The sequence below is a fragment of the Artemia sp. Qi Xiang Cuo genome, chromosome 7 (assembly GCF_049724085.1).
Source record: "Artemia sp. Qi Xiang Cuo chromosome 7, ASM4972408v1, whole genome shotgun sequence".
In the NCBI taxonomy this organism is placed as follows: Eukaryota; Metazoa; Arthropoda; class Branchiopoda; order Anostraca; family Artemiidae; genus Artemia; species Artemia sp. Qi Xiang Cuo.
The window spans coordinates 79,699,486-79,718,307 of NC_142800.1; the positions used below are offsets into that span (position 1 = coordinate 79,699,486).

The 18,822-nt window shown below is 37.1% G+C and overlaps 1 protein-coding gene across 1 annotated transcript; it reads right to left on the minus strand.

Annotated features, from left to right (window-relative positions):
* Positions 1-958: 958 nt before the first annotated feature.
* Positions 959-8,174, minus strand: LOC148950738 (uncharacterized). Its single transcript, XM_089091931.1, has 3 exons — positions 7,754-8,174; positions 6,792-7,657; positions 959-1,105 (listed from the first exon to the last, which is right to left on the minus strand). The coding sequence occupies exons 1-3, from the start codon at positions 8,172-8,174 to the stop codon at positions 959-961; spliced, it is 1,434 nt and encodes a 477-aa protein (XP_088948057.1).
* Positions 8,175-18,822: the final 10,648 nt, after the last annotated feature.

Sequence of the window (18,822 nt, forward strand, 5' to 3'; positions counted from 1 at the left end):
TTTCATTGTAATTGAAGTGTTTTCATGTGAAGTGTTCATCATGTATTCTTCAATTTGATAAATTGACTCCTTTTAGATGCTGTTTATAATTTGACTGATATTAGGTATTTATTATTTATTAGTTTATAATTTGGAATAAATCCCCAAAAGAAAAAAATGAATAATATCCAAAAGGAGCAGCCAAAACCAATAAAAAAGCAGCAGTTCAGCCTTAGCCTACATGACATTTATTCTATAAAGTAGCCAAAAAAAACTTTAAAATGCTTTTTTAATTAAATTGTTATTAAAAACCAGTTTTTAATACAAGAAGGCTTTTTAGGAATCCAAAAGAGCAAAAAAAGATAATAAATGTCAAAGTCGCCCCTTTCCACTGTTTTAAAGGTGACAGAACAGATATAGGTAAAGGGCATTATGAAAAAATTAAGCTTCTAAGTTCAAATTTATATTCAAAGTTTTTACCCAGATAACTGACGAATTTTGTGATACGGTATTTGAAGTTTTTATGCAGTAATGCTTGATGGAAAAAAAATACTAATTTTGATAATTATTTATGTTAAGAATACATAGCTACGAGCTACATAGCTACATAGCTTACCCGTGCCCCAGCCATTTAAACATTTGCCTCTCAATTACTTGGACTATCTGTCTTGGCTTTCTCTGTCTACAATTACCCAGCCCAGTCTTGATGCAACCTATGCAACCTATTGCCCAAAATACTTGATAACTTCAATTCAAAATCAACGGTACTTCACTACTTCAACTACTCGTATTATGCAAGGGTTCTGAAACGCTACAGCCATTTCGTTTCTACCAGATTTCTACTTCTCTTGATGAACAATGAAGAAGATCAGTTTCCAGTCAGTGACTTGTGAATTTTTGAACTCATGAATAGGCTCGAATCTGTTGTGAATTTAAGCTGTGATTTGAGAAAGATTGATGAAAACATTAATGTTTGCGGTCAACATTGATCACGCCGGCGGTCCGCCGTCGACATCTTCCCGGCGGCGCAGCGGCGGCGCGCTGTTTTTCCCCGCCGCCGCCGGTCTTCCCTCATCGGGGCTGTGCCGGAGTCTAATCTAAATTTCATGGCAGAGACTCCCTTAGCCTTTAGAGACGCTCTTCAGAAATATCACCTAATACTTTATTTGCTTCCTTTTTTCAGTAGGATACCCAGAGAGATGTCTTAAAACAAACAAGTCGTCATCAGAAAATGACATCATGCTTGTCTTAAAACAAAGGTTGATGTTAGGATTTTTCACAAAACTAGAAGCACCTTCCAGTAGCCTACCATTTTGAAAATTACACCTCCAGCAAAATATCTTTCCTCTTTCGTTTCAGTGGCGTAATTAGAGGAAAGGGGCCGATTTCCCCCTTCGTTTGCGCAATGACCTAAGAAAACTCGTCGGAAAATAAAAGCAAAATGACAGCTCCTAACTACGGTTTTCTAAAAACTTAGCCAATTTGCAGCACAGTATTCATTTTTGCGGGAATTTACTTGTCTATAATAGGTATTTAAGAGACAGATACAAGAAATAATATTCTGCTTAGTGACAATTTTTTAATATATTGTGCTGTATTGCAAAAAATACCGTGTTCACCGGAAGACGTAATATCCAACAAAATGAGAACAGTGTATCAGCATTTTATAAGATTCTCACCAGCTAGGCCAGAGTCAGCTAGTTAGGCCACTGTTTCAATTCTAGGTTTTTCCTTGAAAGGGTTTCCATTGATTATATTTAGAGATGGTTTTATTAACATGAGAAAAAGTATATTTGGCATCTTGAAAAAGTATATCTTGTTATGTTGATGCAATAAAACGTGCCAGCAGAAACATATATTTCTACTGGACAAGACTTCAATACATTTACATTCCTCTCTGACTAAACATTTAAGAAAATTTGCAATTAATAATCGGTATTTATCATGCATAGGCTAGTATGGTAATCACAACAGGTCACTGTTATCTAGCAGCATAAATTCCATAAAAACCGTTGAATTAAAGTTTTCCTGGTTAAAGGTGCAAATTACTTCACATATAATGTAGGTTACAGAGGCCCTACCAATAGAACCAGGATATACAGTAATAAGTGATTTTTTTTTTAATCCTGCTTCACTTAGACAGCAAATATGCAACTTTGCTGCTCAATTGATTGAATAATATACACAAAAATATAAGTTGTTTTAGTGGAACAAAACTGGACCTTTACCGTTCTCCCATTTACACACCTACCTACTAACATCTGACTCCAAAGCCGCAATTTTGCCCAGCTGAAACAATCTAGCAGCACATTTTATATGTTAGACACGCTGAGTACCATTTTATTTTTCACTTTTAATCATTTTACTTACTTCTACTTTAGGTTGACGCTGCAATTCCAAAAACTGTGTGGGGGTAACCAGGCTTCTTCAAAATTTCAAATTATGATTTAAAACATTATTTTGTAATTCCGGAATTTCTTAATATCTCATTCTCAAGTCCATAAACTAAAATCGTGAACAGAAGAATAACAGGTAGTAAAAAACAGAAACAGGACAAAATAGTTATTATGAAAATAGAAACAGAATAGAACAGCTAAATAAAATACAGGTCATCTGTTTTTGTTCTGTTTCTGTTTTTTTTGTAAGAACAGAACAGAAACAGGTGCTTTAAAAACAGAACTGAAAAAGAAAACAGAAACAATGCCAATGCTTACACCCAATCAAACTTTTGAGATAGCCATTTTGTTCAGCATAGTCGAAAATTTAATAAATATGTCTTTGAGGATGACTTAATCCCACAGAGCTCCTGGGGGAAGGGCTGCAAGTTATGAACTTTTCCCATTGTTTACATATTGTATTGGTTAATGGGAAGTAAAAAGACGTTTTCAGGAGCAATTTATTTTGGTGGGGAGGGGAGGAGTCGGAGGAGGGTTTACGGGGAATGTTCTTTTCATGCAGGATATTTCCTTCGGGGAAGGGACATTTCTATGATGGGGGCACCAGATTTCTCAGCATTATCAGAGGCAACGCTATAGCGTTGCCTATAGTAAAGGCCATGCGGCTCCAATATTTTATTATTATTATTTAATTTCTTAATTTTTTTCCCCCAGAGGCTGCACTTCATATGGAAGGGGTCGTCGTAAAAACTTCAAAGGGGGCTCATTTGATTTGAAATCAAGAGTTTTAGTACCCTTTTTAAGGGTCGAGAGTGATTGAAGGCAACGAATACCCCTTCTACGCCCAACAGGTACCAAAACACATTCAATGAAAATTTTAAAATAGCCATTTTTTTCTACGTAGTTGATTTACAGATACACATTATGTTTTTGAGGAGGACACTCGCCCATAGCCCTCAGAGCAAGGGTTGTAAGTTATGCCCTGGGAGCATCTAAGGCTTTCATAGAAAGCGTTGTCGTAGAAACTTCAAAAAGGGCTCATTCGATTCGAAATTCAAGGGGCTTGCGCTCTTTTTAATAGTCAAAGGTGATTGGAGGGCAACTAACCCTCCTCTCACACCTACCTTTTCCCCAAACACATCCAATCAAAATTTTGAGATAGCCATGTTGTTCAACGTCGTTGAAAATTCTGGAAATTAGGTCTTTGAGGATGACACCCCCCACAGTTCTCAGGGCAAGGGTTATAAGTTATTCCCTGGGGGCATATAAGCTTTTTGTAGAAAGTTTTGCCTTAGAAACTTCAAAAAGGGCTCATTCGATTGGAAATTAAAATGGCTAGCGCCCTTTTTAATGGTCGAAAGTGATTTGAAAGCAACTAACACCTATTCCACGCCCACCATTTCCCCAAACACGTCCAATCAAAATTTCGAGATAGTCACTTTGTTCAACGTAGTTGAAACTTCTGGAAATTATATCTTTGAGAATGACACTCCCTCCCACGGTCTTCAGGGCAAGGGTAATAAGTTATGCCCTGGGTGCATATATGGTTCTTAAAGAAGGAATGATCATATAAACTTCAGAGAGGGCTCATTTGATTGAAAATTGAAAGTTATAGTTCTCTTTTTAAGCGTCAAAAGATACTGGAAGGTAGCCAGCCCCCCCCCTTCCACGCCTTTTTTTCCTAAGTGCATCTGATAAAAATTTGGAGATAGCTATTTTGTTAAAAATAATTCAAATATCATATAACAAAAACTTCGCTGTCGACACAACCCCCCGGGCCTGGGGCCAGGCGTTGTAAGTTATGTCCTGGGGGCATATATGGTTCTCATGGAAGGGATGCCGGTATAAACTTCAAAGAGGACTCTTTTGATTGGAAATTGAAAGTTTTAGTTCACTTTTTGATAGTCAAAAGAGATTGGAGGGCACCTAGTCCCCCCCCCTCCGAGCCTTTTTTTTTCTCAAACCCATCTGATAAGAACTGTGATATAGCCATTTTTTTTTAAATACTTCAAAGACCATATAACAAAAACTCCAGGGTTAACACAACCCCCAGGGCCCGAAGGCAAGCGTTGTAAGTTATGTCCTGGAAAATATTTGGTTCTTATGGAAGGGATGCTCGTAAAAACTTTAGGGAGGGCTAATTTGATTAGAAATCGAAAGCTCTAGTTCAGTTTTTGAAAGTCAAAAGAGATTGGACGGCAAATAGCCCCCCCCCCCACGCCCCTTTTTCCAAAATGCGTCCGATAAAATTTTGACATAGCCATTAAGTTAAAAATTGTTCAAAAGGCAGATAACAAAAACTCAGGTGTCGACAAAACCCCCCACGGTCTGGGGGCAGGCGTTATATTTTATGCGCTGGGTAATATATGGTTCTTATGAAAGGGATACTCCTTTAAACTTCAGAGAGGGCTCATTTGATTGGAAACTCAATGTTCGAGTTAACTGTTTAACAGTCAATAGAGATCCGAAGGCAAATAGCCCCCCACGCCATCTTTTTCCAAACCAATCGGATGGAAATTTTGAGATAGACGTTTTGTTAAAAAAGAAAATAGTTCAAAAGTCGGATAAGAAGAACTCCGTTGTCAATACAACCCCCCAAGGCCCGGGAGAAGGCGTTCTAAATTATACCCTTAGGGCATGTTTGGTTTTTATGAAAGGGATGCTGGTATAAACTTCATAGAGGGCTCATTTGATTGGATATTGAAAGTTCTAGTTCACTTTTTAAGAGTCAAGAGATTTAAGAACAACTAGCCCCCCCCCCCCACCAAGGCTCCCCAAGCCCATCCGGTACAAATTTTGAGATACTTACTTACTTACTTAGGTCCTCCTACGCCTGGGGGCGCATAAGGCAGCAACAGTGATTCGCCATGACGACCTGTTCTGAGCCTTCAACCATAGCTCCTCCAACGAGGACCTCGCCAGCTTCGGCTCCTTCATTAGTGACCTGCCAAGGGTCATTTTCGGTCTCCCTGATTTGCGGAGACCGGGGGTGTCCAACACCTTGCGTCGTGCGGCAGCCTTCCTTCCCTCATTCGCACCATATGCCCCCAATACATCCATCGCCGCTTTCTAATGAGATGAAGGATGGGGGTATGATTTGTCATACGATAGATTTCATCATTTCGTATTCTTTCTGTCCAATGTATATTTAGGATAGACATTAGGCAAATATTGTCGAATACCTGGAGTCGTCGTTCTAGTTGAGCAGTGATGCTCGAAGTTTCGCAGCCGTACGTAAGGACAGAGACCACATTGCTATTATAAATTTTAAGCTTTAACTTTTGGGAATATTTATTATTTCTCCAAACATTTCTAAGGTAGCTGAAAGCAGACCCAGCCAATGTTATTCGGCACAGTATTTCTCTTTCGGAATTGGCATCTTGCGTAAGAATGCTGCCGAGATACTTGAACTCTCTCACTTCCTCAATTTCCTCGTTGTTAACCAAATGCTGCCGAGATACTTGAACTCTCTCACTTCCTCAATTTCCTCGTTGTTAACCAAAAGTCCTTCGGCTAAGTCAGGTATAACTACATTTGGCATTTATTTGGTCTTGTTAGCATTTATGGAGAGTCCGACAGCATTTGCCATACGACCGAGTTCATTAATGTTGCGTTGTATATCTTCTGGGTCGTGGGTAATAAGTGCAACATCGTCAGCAAAATCACCATCATTGAGTTCTCTCAGTGGATTTAATTGTAGACCGCCACTAAAACTGCATCCACGGAGAACCAAATCTATCACTATGGCAAACAGTAATGGTGATAGAATGCAGCCCTGCCTTACAACTGACTGAACAGAAAACCACTCCGTTAGGCCACCCTCTGTCTGTACTGCGCAAATGATATCATGATATAGCGCTTTAATTATATTTACAATTTTGGTCGGAATTCCGTAATGCACTAAAATCTTCCACATGGTTCCGCTTGCCATTCATTGGATTCATCCAGCAGGACTCTCAGGCTAAATATCAGGTCACAACATGATCTATTCTGGCAGAATCCGTGCTGCTCATCTCTCAGAACTTTCTCCACTTTACTTTGAATCCTTTCAAGAATTATTTGGCACAGGACTTTGCTGCCAACAGACTGTAAAGCAATACCTCTCCAATTATCACACTTAGTCTTTTGTCCCTTTTTGAAGAGTTTTACAATTTCTGCCTTCGACCATTCACTAGGGACTTTTTCTTCATCCCAAACACGGGAAAGAAGTTCAAATATGGGTTCGGCTAGGGCGCTTCTACTGTACTTCAGTAATTCTGGTGATATGCCATCATTGCCTGCAGCCTTTCCGTTTTTCAAAGTCTTTAGGGCCTCCTTGACTTCACTAAGCATGAGAGGTCCGGAACATATTCCGAGATCAAACAGTGGTTCTGCAGGGATATTTAAAGTAGTTGTGGGAGGTATCTGATTTAGTACCTCGCTAAAATGCTCTTTCCAGCGTCGGACTATGTGATCAGTCTGGGTTAATAAAATGCCATCTTTGCTTTCAACTTGGGTCGACGACGCCTTTGAAATACACGCTAACTGCTTCGTTATGGCATACACAGTACGGCTATCCCCCCGTCTAGCAGCTGCCTCAGCCTGTTTGGCCATAGTTTTGAGGTACATCCTCTTATCATCCCTGGTTGCTGCTTTGACTTGCTTATGGAGACGCTTGTACTGCGCTTTCAGGTTATCTACATATTCTCTAGAACAAGTCGTGCTATGGTCATATTTATCTACGAGTATTTTGAGTTGTGCCCTTTGATCAATAATATCCCAACTACTTTCAGATATCCACTGCTCTTTCTTCTTCTTGTTGTAGCCCACAACTTTTTGTGCGACCTCTTTCACGGTTTCTGCAATTTTTTCCCACTGACTATCAAGCGACACTTCGTCTCTTAGAAGGGAAAACTTGTTTGACAAAGCTGTAGTATACTTTTGCAATACGTTCGGGTCCTGCAATTTCCTCAAATTGAAGGTTTTCACTGGCCGCTGGGGCTTTGTCACAGTTTTCAGTTTCAGCTTGAACTTGGAAACAGCAATTTGGTGATCGGAATAACAGTCGGCACCTCGGAAGGTTCTAACATCCTCTAGACATCGTCGCCTGCGCCTCGCAATTAGGATATGGTCTATTTCATTTCGTGTTACACCATCAGCCGAGTTCCAAGTATACTTGTGAATCTGTTTATGTGGAAACCATGTTGCGCCGACGATAAGTTCATGAGTAGCGCAAAAATCGATCAGTCGCACACCATTGTCATTAATTTCCCCCAGTCCATGTTTACCGAGGATAGTTGGGGCTTAAGAAGCATCGCCTCCAACTTTAGCATTAAAGTCCCCATACACAGTCACAATATCATGACGATGCGTTTTTGCAACAACATTAGATAACGCACGATAAAAGTCGTCTTTGGTTTGATCACAGGCATCATTCGTTGGGGCGTACACTACAATAACTGTCAATTTGGCCTGTGAAGTGGCGAAACGGGCACGAAGAATCCACTCACCAATTGGTTCCGAGTCCACTAGGCGTTTTTTGGCCCGATTGCTTAGTGCCATTGCGACACCTGCTTCTTTTCTAGTCTCAAGACCGGAACACAAGATGTGGCAAATCTCATTTTTCAAACTCCCAAAACCAGTAAGCCTGGTCTCAGAAAGTCCAGCAATGTCAATGCGGAACTTATCAAGGGTTCTCATAACACTGTTGAGTTTTCCTGGCTGTGTTTCTTGATTAACTGTTCTAACATTCCAGTATCCAATACGAAAACACTCGGCCGTTTTCAAAAATCCTGTCCGGGGGCGTTTATTAGTCTTCATCACAGAAGAAGAAGAAGTCAATCCGAGGCTATCTGTTGCTGTTTCTTGAGTAATCAGTTTTTACCATGGCGGGTTACTAGCCCACCAACCAACCAACGAATTGGAACAAAATGGTCAGCTTAGATTAGTATAAGCAGGGGTACCGCGAGCAGGCTGCTGACCACCGCCCCCAAATTTGAGATAGCCAGTTTTTAAATAATTGTTCAAAAATTAGATAACAAAAACTCCGGTGTCAACACAACCCCCCAGAGCCCAGGGAGTAGGCGTTGTAAGTGTTGTCCTGGGGGCATCTATGGCTCTTATGAAAGAGATGCTCGTATAAACTTCAGAGATGGCTTATTTGATTGGAAATTGAAAGTTCTAGCTCACTTTTTAAGAGTCAAAAGATAGCCGAGGGCGACTAGCCCCACACACCCTTTTTTCCCCAAGCCTATCCGATAAAAGTGTTAAAGTAGCCATTTCATTAAAAATAATTCAAAGGTCAGGTAAGAAAAACTCCTGTGTCGACGCAGCCCCCCATGGCCCGGAGGCAGGCGTTGTAAGTAATAATCTGGGGGCATATACAGTTTTTATGGAAGGGATGCTTGTATAAACTTCGGAGAGGAATCATTTAATTGGAAATTGAAAGTTCTCGTTCACTTTTTATGAGTTAAAAGAGATTGGAGGGCAACTAGCCCCCCCCCCCTGCACGCCCTAAATGCATCAGATAAAAATTTTGAGGTAGACATTTTTTTAAAAATAGTTCAAAGTTCAGATAAAAAAAACTCCGGTGTCGACACACACGCCCACCACCAGGGCCCGAGATTAGGCGTTGTAAGTTATGCCCTGGGGGTATATATGGTTGTTATAGATGGGATGCTCGTATAAACTTCATAGAGGGCTCATTTGATTGGAAATTAAATGTTGTAATTCACATTTTAAGAGTAAAAAGTGATAGGAGGGCAGCTAGCCTCCCCCCACACTCCATTTATTTTTTTCCTGAGGCATTTCATATAGAAGGGGTCGTTGTATAAACTTCAAAGGGGGCAAACCCTTTTCACTTTGATATTGTTACTTTGATACAAGTTTTGATACTATGATGAACATTTGATTTTTTTTGTATGTTTGATTTTTGAAATAAGGAAAATTTAAAAGCTTGAAACTGTTTGCAATCAAAAACGAACAAAATTGACTAAAAAAAACTTTCCGAAAAATAAGTTTTTCTAAGAAAAGTGAAGGCCATTTTAAACTTAAGCTCAGCAGATACAAATACCTGTTAGATTTCAAACTCATCACGACCAGAAATTACTATTAAAGAATAAATGAAACCCATAGCGAACAGAAATTTAATAAACAATAATAGGAAAAACATACAACAAATAATAACATAAATGAATAAATAGATCTTAAAGTGAGTAATGCTCAGATTGAATATGAAAATCAAGCTTAAAACAAAAAAAAAATATTTTGCTATTGAAGTATAAATGAAACTTAAAACGAACAGAAATTAAATAAACAATCAATGCAAACAAACATACAATAGATATTAATATAAATGAATAAATAAATCTTGAAACGAGTGAAACTTAAATCAAATATGCAAATCAAGCTTGAAAATCACTACAAACAAGAGTTTGGGTATCGCCTCCTTCTCTCACTGTAAAAGTCTAAAATCTACAGCGTCATTGGGACTTTACTGAAAACTATGTGCGTCTTAAATAGTCTTGGAAAGTATAAACAACATCAAATTAAATATTTGATATATAATGATATTAGTTGTTGAAAGATCCATCAGTTCAATAGTTTATTTCACTCCAATTTCATATTTACTTTCAATAATGAAAGAACTGGAAAAGAAAATATTTGTAATATTATTCGTTTTCAGTGAAGCGCCAATGACGCAGTAGGCTTTTGGTTTTATTTACAGTTAAGGAAGGGGGCTATATCCAAATTCTTGTTTGTAGTGAAACTATATTCGTCTTGAACAACTTTGAAAAAAACTAATAAATTAAAATGAATATTTGATGTATAATGATATTAATTGTTGAAAGCTTATCAGTTCAAAATTTTACTATAATTTTATTGTTTATTTTTAATATTGAGTAGAAAAGAAAATATTTTTAATAAAATTGGTTTTCAGTAAAGCGCCGATGACGCAGTAGGCTTGAGACTTTTACAGTGAGAGAAGGAGGCGATACCCAAACTCTTGTTTGTAGTAATTTTTGTTCGTTTCAAGCTTCATTTGCATATTCAATTTAAGTTTTAATCGTTTTTAGATGTATTTAGTCATTTACATTAATACGTGTTGTATGTTTGTTTGCATTTATTATTTGTTCAATTTCTGTTCGTTTTAAGTTTCATTTAGGCTTCAATAGCAAAATATTTTTTTTTCGATTTCAGTTTGATTTTCTTATTCAATCTAAGCATTACTCGCTTTAAGATCTATTTATTCATTTATATTATTACTTGTTATATTTTTTTTCTATGATTGTTTATTTAATTTCTGTTCGTTTTGGGTTTCATTTATTCTTATTAGTAATTTTTAGTCATTTTGAGTTTGAATTTTAACAGGTATTTGTATATGCTGAGCTTAAGTTTAAAATGGCCTTTACTTTTCTTCGGAAAACTTATTTTCCGGGAAGTTTTTTTTAATTAATTTGAAAAGTAATCATAAATTAAATAAAAAAACCAGTTTTTATCAACTGAAAGTAAGGAGCAACATTAAAACTTAAAACGACCAGAAATTGTTACGTATATGAAGGGGTTCGCCCCCAAGTCAATACCTCGCTCTTTACGCTATAGTTTCAAATATATAGTACTTTCAAAAGAGCTTTCTATTCTAATTAACCAGCCTTTGTGATTCAGGGGTTGGTGATTTGAACTTTAGCGTAAAGGGCGAGGAATTGACTAGGGAGCAAACTTATACGTAATAAAAACATACAAATATAGAAGTTTGTGGAATCAAGGAAAAGCTTTCCTGGACTTAGATGATTCTGATGATTTAGGAATCCTAGATGAAAGCGGGAGCAAAATGAATGAACTTTTAGAGGTTTTGTGAGGTAAGGGTGCTAAAATAGATTTAAAAAGGAATATTAAGAAGACTAAGTCGCTAAGGCTAGGAAGAAGTGAAGATGAAAAGGTTACGTTAGGTCGCGATAAGATTGATCAGGGCAGCTTCACTTATCTTGGTAATATCAAACAGTTCATGGTAACGAACTGTAAGTAAGGAGCGACCCGGCTCAATGGTAACCGAAACTGTAGAAAACGGAATTTTGATACTAATAGATGCATCAAAAGAATCAGATTTTAATGCTGATTTCAAGTATATAGGTTTCATCAAGTTTAGTCCTACCTATCAAAAGTTACACGCCTGAGAAAATTTGGCTGATTTTCGAAAAAAGCGGGAAAGACCCCCTTAAAGTTGTAAAACCTTAATGAAAATCACACCATCATATTCAGCGTATTAGAGAAACCTACTGCGGAGGTTTCAAGCTCCTATCTACAAAATTGTGGAATTTTGCATTTTTTGCCAGAAGAAAGATCACGGATGCGTGCTTATTTGTTTGTTTGTTTTTGTTTTTTTCTTTTTCCCAGGGGTGATCGTATCGACCCAGTGGTCCTAGAATATCGTGGGAGGGCTCATTCGAACGGAAATTAAAAGTTCTAGTGCCCTTTTTAAGTGACAAAAAAAATGGAGGGCAACTAGGCCCCCTCCCACGCTCATTTTTTTCCCAAAGTCACCCGAGATAGCATATTTTGATATAGCCATTTTGTTCAGCATGGTTGAAAATATGATAACTATTTCTTTTAGGATGACTAATCCCCCGAAGTCTCCGGGGGGAGGTCGGAAATTTTTGAACTTTACCCAATGTTAACATATAGTATTGGTCATTGGGAAGTATACAGACGTTTTCAGAGGGGATTTTTGCTGGTAGGGGGGGGAGTGGGTCGGGGGTTATGTGGGAGGATCTTACCCTGAAGGAAGTTTTCATGGGAGAAGGGACATCGCTATGAAGGGGGCGCCGGATTTCCCAGCATTATTTAAATAAAGATCAGAAATTATATATAAAAAACAACTGAAAGTAAGGAGCAACATCAAAACTTAAACCGACAGAAAATATTACGTATATGATCGGGTTCATCCCCTAGTCAATACCTCGCTCTTTAAGCCAAAAATTATTTAGTACTTTCATAAGAGCTATTTATTCTAATTAGCGGCGTTTGTGATTAATGGGTCATTTTTAAAGAATTGGAACAAAATTCAAACTTTAGCTTAAAGAGCAAGGTATTTACTAGGGGGCGAACCCTCTAATATCCGTATTAAAAATATAAGAATATAGAGGTTCGTTACGTAAGTTAATTCGTAAGTTACGTATATTTATTACTAATAAAAACGTTCGTAAATAAAATTAAACAGGTTTCGAGAAAGTCATTTAACCAAATAAAAGTAAAATTAATATTCAAATTTTTTTATAATTATTCATGTACGGTGAGCCAGAATCAAAACCTGCATTAATTCAAAAACACTCAAAAATTAAATAAAAAAAGACAAGTTTTTTTTAACTGAAAGTAAGGAACGACGTTAAAACTTAAAACGAACAGAAATTATTCCGTATATGAAAGGGGCTGTCCCCTCCTCAACGCCTCGCTCTTTACGCTAAAGTTTGACTTTCTCACATCTCTATTTTTTTAAACACTGAAAAACTTAAGCGTAAAGAGCGAGGCGTTGAGGAGGGGACAGCCCCTTTCATATACGGAATAATTTCTGTTCATTTTAAGTTTTAACGTCGTTCCTTACTTTCAGTTAAAAAAAAACTTGTTTTTTATATTTAATTATTGGTAAAGACGGTGGGAGCAGTGAAGATGTTGAATAGCCAAGACTCAGGGTGTTTTTTCACAGTTGAAAAAAAGTTTGAAGTTGAAGATAAATCTGCAAACCAAGACTAGAATATTGGAAGCTACAGTAATGACAGTGGTCACATATGGTTCTGAAGCATGGGTGCTCCAAAAAGCGGAGGAATATCTGCTTGCTTTTTTTCAGAGAAATTGCCTACGCATTGTTCTAGGTGCCCGGCTGACTGACTGTATTTCAAACAGTAGGCTGTACAAAAAATATGGTTCTATCCCGCTTTCTATGACTATAACGAGAGAAAATTTGAGATGACTTGGTCACGCTCTGCGGATGAAGGATGACAAATTGCCGAAGGTTATCCGTTTTGGCCAACTGTCAAGGCCTAAGCGGAAAGCAAATCGTCCGCGGTTGGGGTGGGAGAAAGAAAGATTTAAGGGAAATGAAAACCCCCTTGGATGGTGTAAAAAGGAAGGGCCTTGAATAAATAGGGATAGAGGAGGAGTGTGGGTAGCTGCGTTGGTCTCAAGTGGCTTGATGCTGTGGTGAGTTGTTAGTAGTAGTAGTAGTAGTACTTCACTCGTTACTTAGTCAGCGCTTTTGCGCTGTCAATAAAAGTGAGATAGAACCACATTCTCAATACAACTTGTTGTTTCATACACGGTCAGTCCAACGAGTACCCAAAATTATCTGCAGCCAAGTTTTCTGGAAAACATCTAGAAAATTCTCCTCCGTCCTTTGGACGGCCCTGATCTCAGAACCATGCTTGACCAGTTTCATCACTGTAGCATCCAATATTCTAATCATAGTTCAAAGACCTATCTTCTTAGTGTTTTAACGTTTTTTTATTTGTGAAAAAACACCCTTGACCATAGCCATTCTGCTTTAAATACCTTCACCGAATCCAACATCTTTAATAATAATCTTTAAAGTAAAAATGAATATATATCACACACAGGAAAAAACATTAGGCTTTTTCTTTGCCTGATCATGGTTGTGCGTTTAGGGATTTGTGTGTCACCGCATGATAGTATTACGATGTGTCGTGGCTATACGTCAATAAATCCGTAGCAATATAGCTTTTCGATTCTCCTAAGCCGACAGGCTTTCCCAAAATTTTCACTTGATAGCTTTTTGGCACCATTCCGGGCCAAAAATTTATATTCTTGCTTAAAAGGTATTCAACTTTGAATTTCTGTTTGGCTTGGATATCTCCTTACAAAAAAATATAAGAACGAAAAACAAACATTAAACACACATTAAAGATCAAGCTTAGCTTATGTGGAAAGCTCCTTTGTTGGGTTTGTAGAGATGCTGAATTTGATTGTATAACTTTAATTGAGGTAGATTTTTTGTGGTTTTGACAGTAAAGGGCGTAAACAAAATTAATATTAAGAAGAGTAAGTCGTTTAGATTCGGCATAAGTGAAAGTTGAAGGGGTGATGTTGGGAAACGGAAAGATCGATCAAATGAATAGCTTCACTTGAATAGGTAGAGTTACTTGTATGCATGTTGGATGAAGTGAAGGCATTAAAATTAGAATAGCCAGCCTTTTCCCCAAGTTGAAAAAATTTTGGAATAATAGGAAGATGAGTTTGCGAACCAAGATTAGAATATTGGGAGCTACAGTGACAACAGTGGTCTACTATGGTTCTGAAAAACTGGTACCCTGAAATACGGAGAAAGATTTCAAAATGACAATATTTTAAACAACAATTTATATAGTGGAAAATTCTACTGAAAGGCGAAATAATAATTATACTATTATTATTATACTATATATTTACTATAAACGTGTAATTTCCTATAAAATTTACCATAAATACGTAATGTTTAAACTGAAAATAAACCGAAAGCATCTTAAAATATAAAGGGATGTCCAGCCTCAACTCCCCGCTTTTGTAATCCAAAGTTTCGACTTGAAATTTGCTGGAACAATATTAGTGTTTCATTTATCTATTGTCTTCAAAAATGCTTTAATGAAGTTTTGTCTTTTTACCTTGACACCCCATACTTTAAAGTAAATCTAGTTGACAGTGACATTGTTTTGCATAACGATTAACATTTATTTAGTTAAACGATAACATTTATTATAACATTTATTTAGTTGCGACAAAAAATGATTGATAAAGTATATTACTGTCTTTAATGTAAAAGATAAACTTTAGGGTAAAGAGCAGGTGGTTGAAGAGGCAGTAGACTCCCTCACCTTTCAGATAATTTCAATTCATTCTTAATTGTATCATTTTTAAATGGTATTTACTTTCAAGCAAAAGACATGTCTACTTGTTATTAGCAAATATAGTTCAATGCAACGATTCATCGCCTTATACAACTCAAAGAGAGAATTAGTGAGGCAATATAAAATAATTGGCTACAAGTTAGTATATTGTTCTTTTGCCGCTTTTTAAGAGAGGAAACCCCAGGTTGCACATGAATTATCATTTAATTCCTTGCGTTAAGTAAGGTAATGGATAAAATATTAGATACCAGGCTTTATAAATGGTTAGAAAAAATAATATAATACATGAAGCACAAGGAGGTTTTAGGACAGGGTACTTGACGGTAGATACAATATTTATTTTAAAGGAATTAATTAATAAGTAAGGAAAGGGAAAAACTTGGCTTTATGTGGGGTTTCTGGACCTCCATAAGGCGTTTGACATTGTCGACAGAGAGCCATTGAAGGATGCCCTGTTTAGAGTTGGCCTCCCTCATTTGTTTGTGAGGTTGATAGTGAGTATGTATTTTTGTGTGAGTGGAATCATGTTAGTTGGTAACAGATTTTCTAGCATTTTTAATATTAAACTGGGAGTAAAACAGGGCAGCACTCTTTCTCCTTAATTGTTTAATATTTTAATAAATGATATTGTTGATTTTCAAGAGAATAGATGGGCTCAGAAATTTACTCTAGGGACCCATAAGCTATCACTTTTATTATTTGAAGATGATATTGCTTTTGTGTTTAGTACACCGCAAGATCTGCATAAGCTTCTGAATCTTATAGAAGAATATTTGCAGATGAAAGAATTAAGGCTGAATGATAAAAAGAGTGAAGTTGTTATTTTTTGAAAAAAAAGGAAAGTACGTGGCAATGATAATTTTACATTTAAATTTAATAATAAGGAACTGAATGTAAGAAAAATAATAAATATTTATGATTTGTTTTATCGGAGAATGGAAGTTTAAAGAGTCATGTTGATGAAATAATTAATAGAGGCAAAGTGGCCATGTCTGCAATTTTTAGAAATCCGACGACTGGGGAGATACTATGCCTAATGGGAATGAAAAACCTAAAAATGCATAAAAGAATATTTAATATAAAAATTTTACCAGTCACAAAATATGGAGCAGAGATTTGGGAAGGAGAAGCGGCACAAAAGTTGGAGTCCCTACAGCTCTAGTATTATATTAAATAAAAAAAACAATTTTTTTTTAACTGAAAGTAAGGAGCGACATTAAAACTTAAAACGAACAGAAATTATTCCGTATATAAAAGGGGCTGTCCCCTCCTCAACGCCTCGCTTTTTACGCTAAAGTTTCTTACGCCACAGCTTTATTTTTTTAAACGATAAAAAATTTTGGCGTAAAGAGCGAGGCGTTGAGGAGGGGACAGCCTCTTTCATAAACGGAATAATTTCTGTTCGTTTTAAGTTTTAATGTCGCTCCTTACTTTCAATTAAAAAAAACTTTTTTTTTTTATTAAATTTTTGAACTTTTTTGAAAAAATGCAGGTTTTGATCTTGGCTCACAGTGCATGAATAATTAAAACACAATTTTAATATAAATTTACTTTTATTTGGTTAAATGGCTTTCTCGAAACTTGTTTCATTTTATTTACGAACGTTTTTATTAGTAATAAATATACGTAACTTACGAATTAACTTACGTAACGAACTTCTATATTCATATATTTTTAATACGTATATTAGGGGGTTCGCCCCCTAGTCAATACCTTGCTCTTTAAGCGAAAGTTCGAATTTTGTTCCAGTTCTATAAATATGACCGCTTAATCACAAAGGCCGTTAATTAGAATAAATAGCTCTTATGAAAGTACTAAAAAATCTCTGGCTTAAAGAGTGAGGTATTGACTAGGAGGTGAACCCAATCATATATGTAATATTTTCTGTTTGTTTAAAGTTTTGATGTTGCTGCTGTTGCAGTTGAAAGTTTTCAACTGCAACAGCAGTTGCAGTTGAAAACTGCAGTTGAAAACTGCAGTTGCACTGATCTTTTTTTAAATAATGCTGGGAAGTCCCATGCCTTCTTCATAACAATGTCCGTTCCCCCATGAAAACTTCCTACATGGAAAGATCCTCCTACAAAACCCCCTACCCCAGGCACGTACGCAGGGATTTGTTTCTGGGGAGGGCCAATTTGTTTTTTGGGGGGGGCGAATCCTTCAAACCCATTATTCTGTGAGAAAAATCAGAAAATTATGGGAAAATGAAAAAATCGTGAGATTTCGGGGTCCGGGCCCGGAGGCCCCCCCCCCCTGCGTACGTCCCCGCCCGACCCCCCCCCCCCAACTACCAGGAAAATCTCCCCTGAAAACGTCTGTACTGTATACTTCCCAATAACCAATACTATATGTTAACATTGGGTAAAGTTCATAAGTTTCAGCCCTCCTCCCGGGAACTTCGGGGGATTAAGTCATCCTAAAAGACATACTTATAATATTTTCGAATATGCTAAACAAAATATCTATCTCAAAATTGTGATCAGGTGACTTTGGGAAAACAATGAGCGTGGGAGGGGGCCTAGTTGCCCTCTATTTTTTTGGGTCACTTAAAAAGGGCACTGGAACTTTTAATTTTCATTCCAATAAACACTCCCACGATATTCTAGGACCACTGGGTCGATACGATCACCCCTGGGGAAAAAAATAAAATAAAAATAAACACGCACCCGTGATCTTTCTTCTGGCAAAAAATGCAAAATTCCACATTTTTGTAGATAGGAGCTTGAAACCTCTACAGTAGGGTTCTCTGATACGCGGATATGATGGTGTGCTTTTCATTAAGGTTCTATAGCTTTTAGGGGGTCTTTCCCCCTTTTTTCAAAAATCAGCCACGTTTTCTCAGGTGCGTAACTTTTAATTGGTAGGAATAAACTTGATGAAACTTATATATTTGAAATCAGCATTATTATCCATTACTTTTGATGTATCTATTTGTATCAAAATAACCGTTTTCTAGAGTTTCGGTTACCACTGAGCCGGGTCCCAATAACCAATACTGTATGTTAACATTGGGTAAAGTTCATAACTTTCAGCCCTCCTCCTGGGGATTTCGAGGGATTAAGTCATCCTAAAAGACTTAGTTATAATATTTTCGACCATTCTGAACAAAATGGCTATCTCAAAATTTTGATCGGGTGACTTTGGGAAAAAATGAGCGTGGGAGGGGGCCTACTTGCCCTCCATTTTTTTTTTGTCACTTAAAAAGGGCACTAGAACTTTTAATTTCCGTTCCAATGAGCCCTCCCACGATATTCTAGGACCACTGGGTCGATATGATCACCCCTGGAAAAAAAAATAAAAAAAAATAAAAAAAATAAACACGCATCCGTGATCTTTCTTCTGGCAAAAATGGAAAATTCCACATTTTTGTAGATAGGAGCTTGAAACCTCTACAATAGGGTTCTCTGATACGCTGAATACGATGGTGTGATTTTCATTAAGGTTCTATGACTTTTAAGGGGTCTTGTCCCCTTTTTCCAAAAATCAGCCAAATTTTCTCAGGCGCGTAACTTTTGATAGGTAAAATTAAACTTGATCAAACTTATCTATTTGAAATCATAATTAAAATCTGATTCTTT

Bases quoted from the DNA above. Each gene is read 5' to 3' on its own strand.
- LOC148950738 (XM_089091931.1), bottom strand. From the start codon at position 8,174: ATGAAGACTAATAAACGCCCCCGGACAGGATTTTTGAAAACGGCCGAG. The intron at 7,658-7,753 runs GTGCGTTATCTA...ATGCTTCTTAAG, and splicing joins AACCAAAGACGACTTTTATC to CCCCAACTATCCTCGGTAAA. The intron at 1,106-6,791 runs GTACTAAATCAG...GCGTCTCTAAAG, and splicing joins GGAAAGAGCATTTTAGCGAG to GCTAAGGGAGTCTCTGCCAT.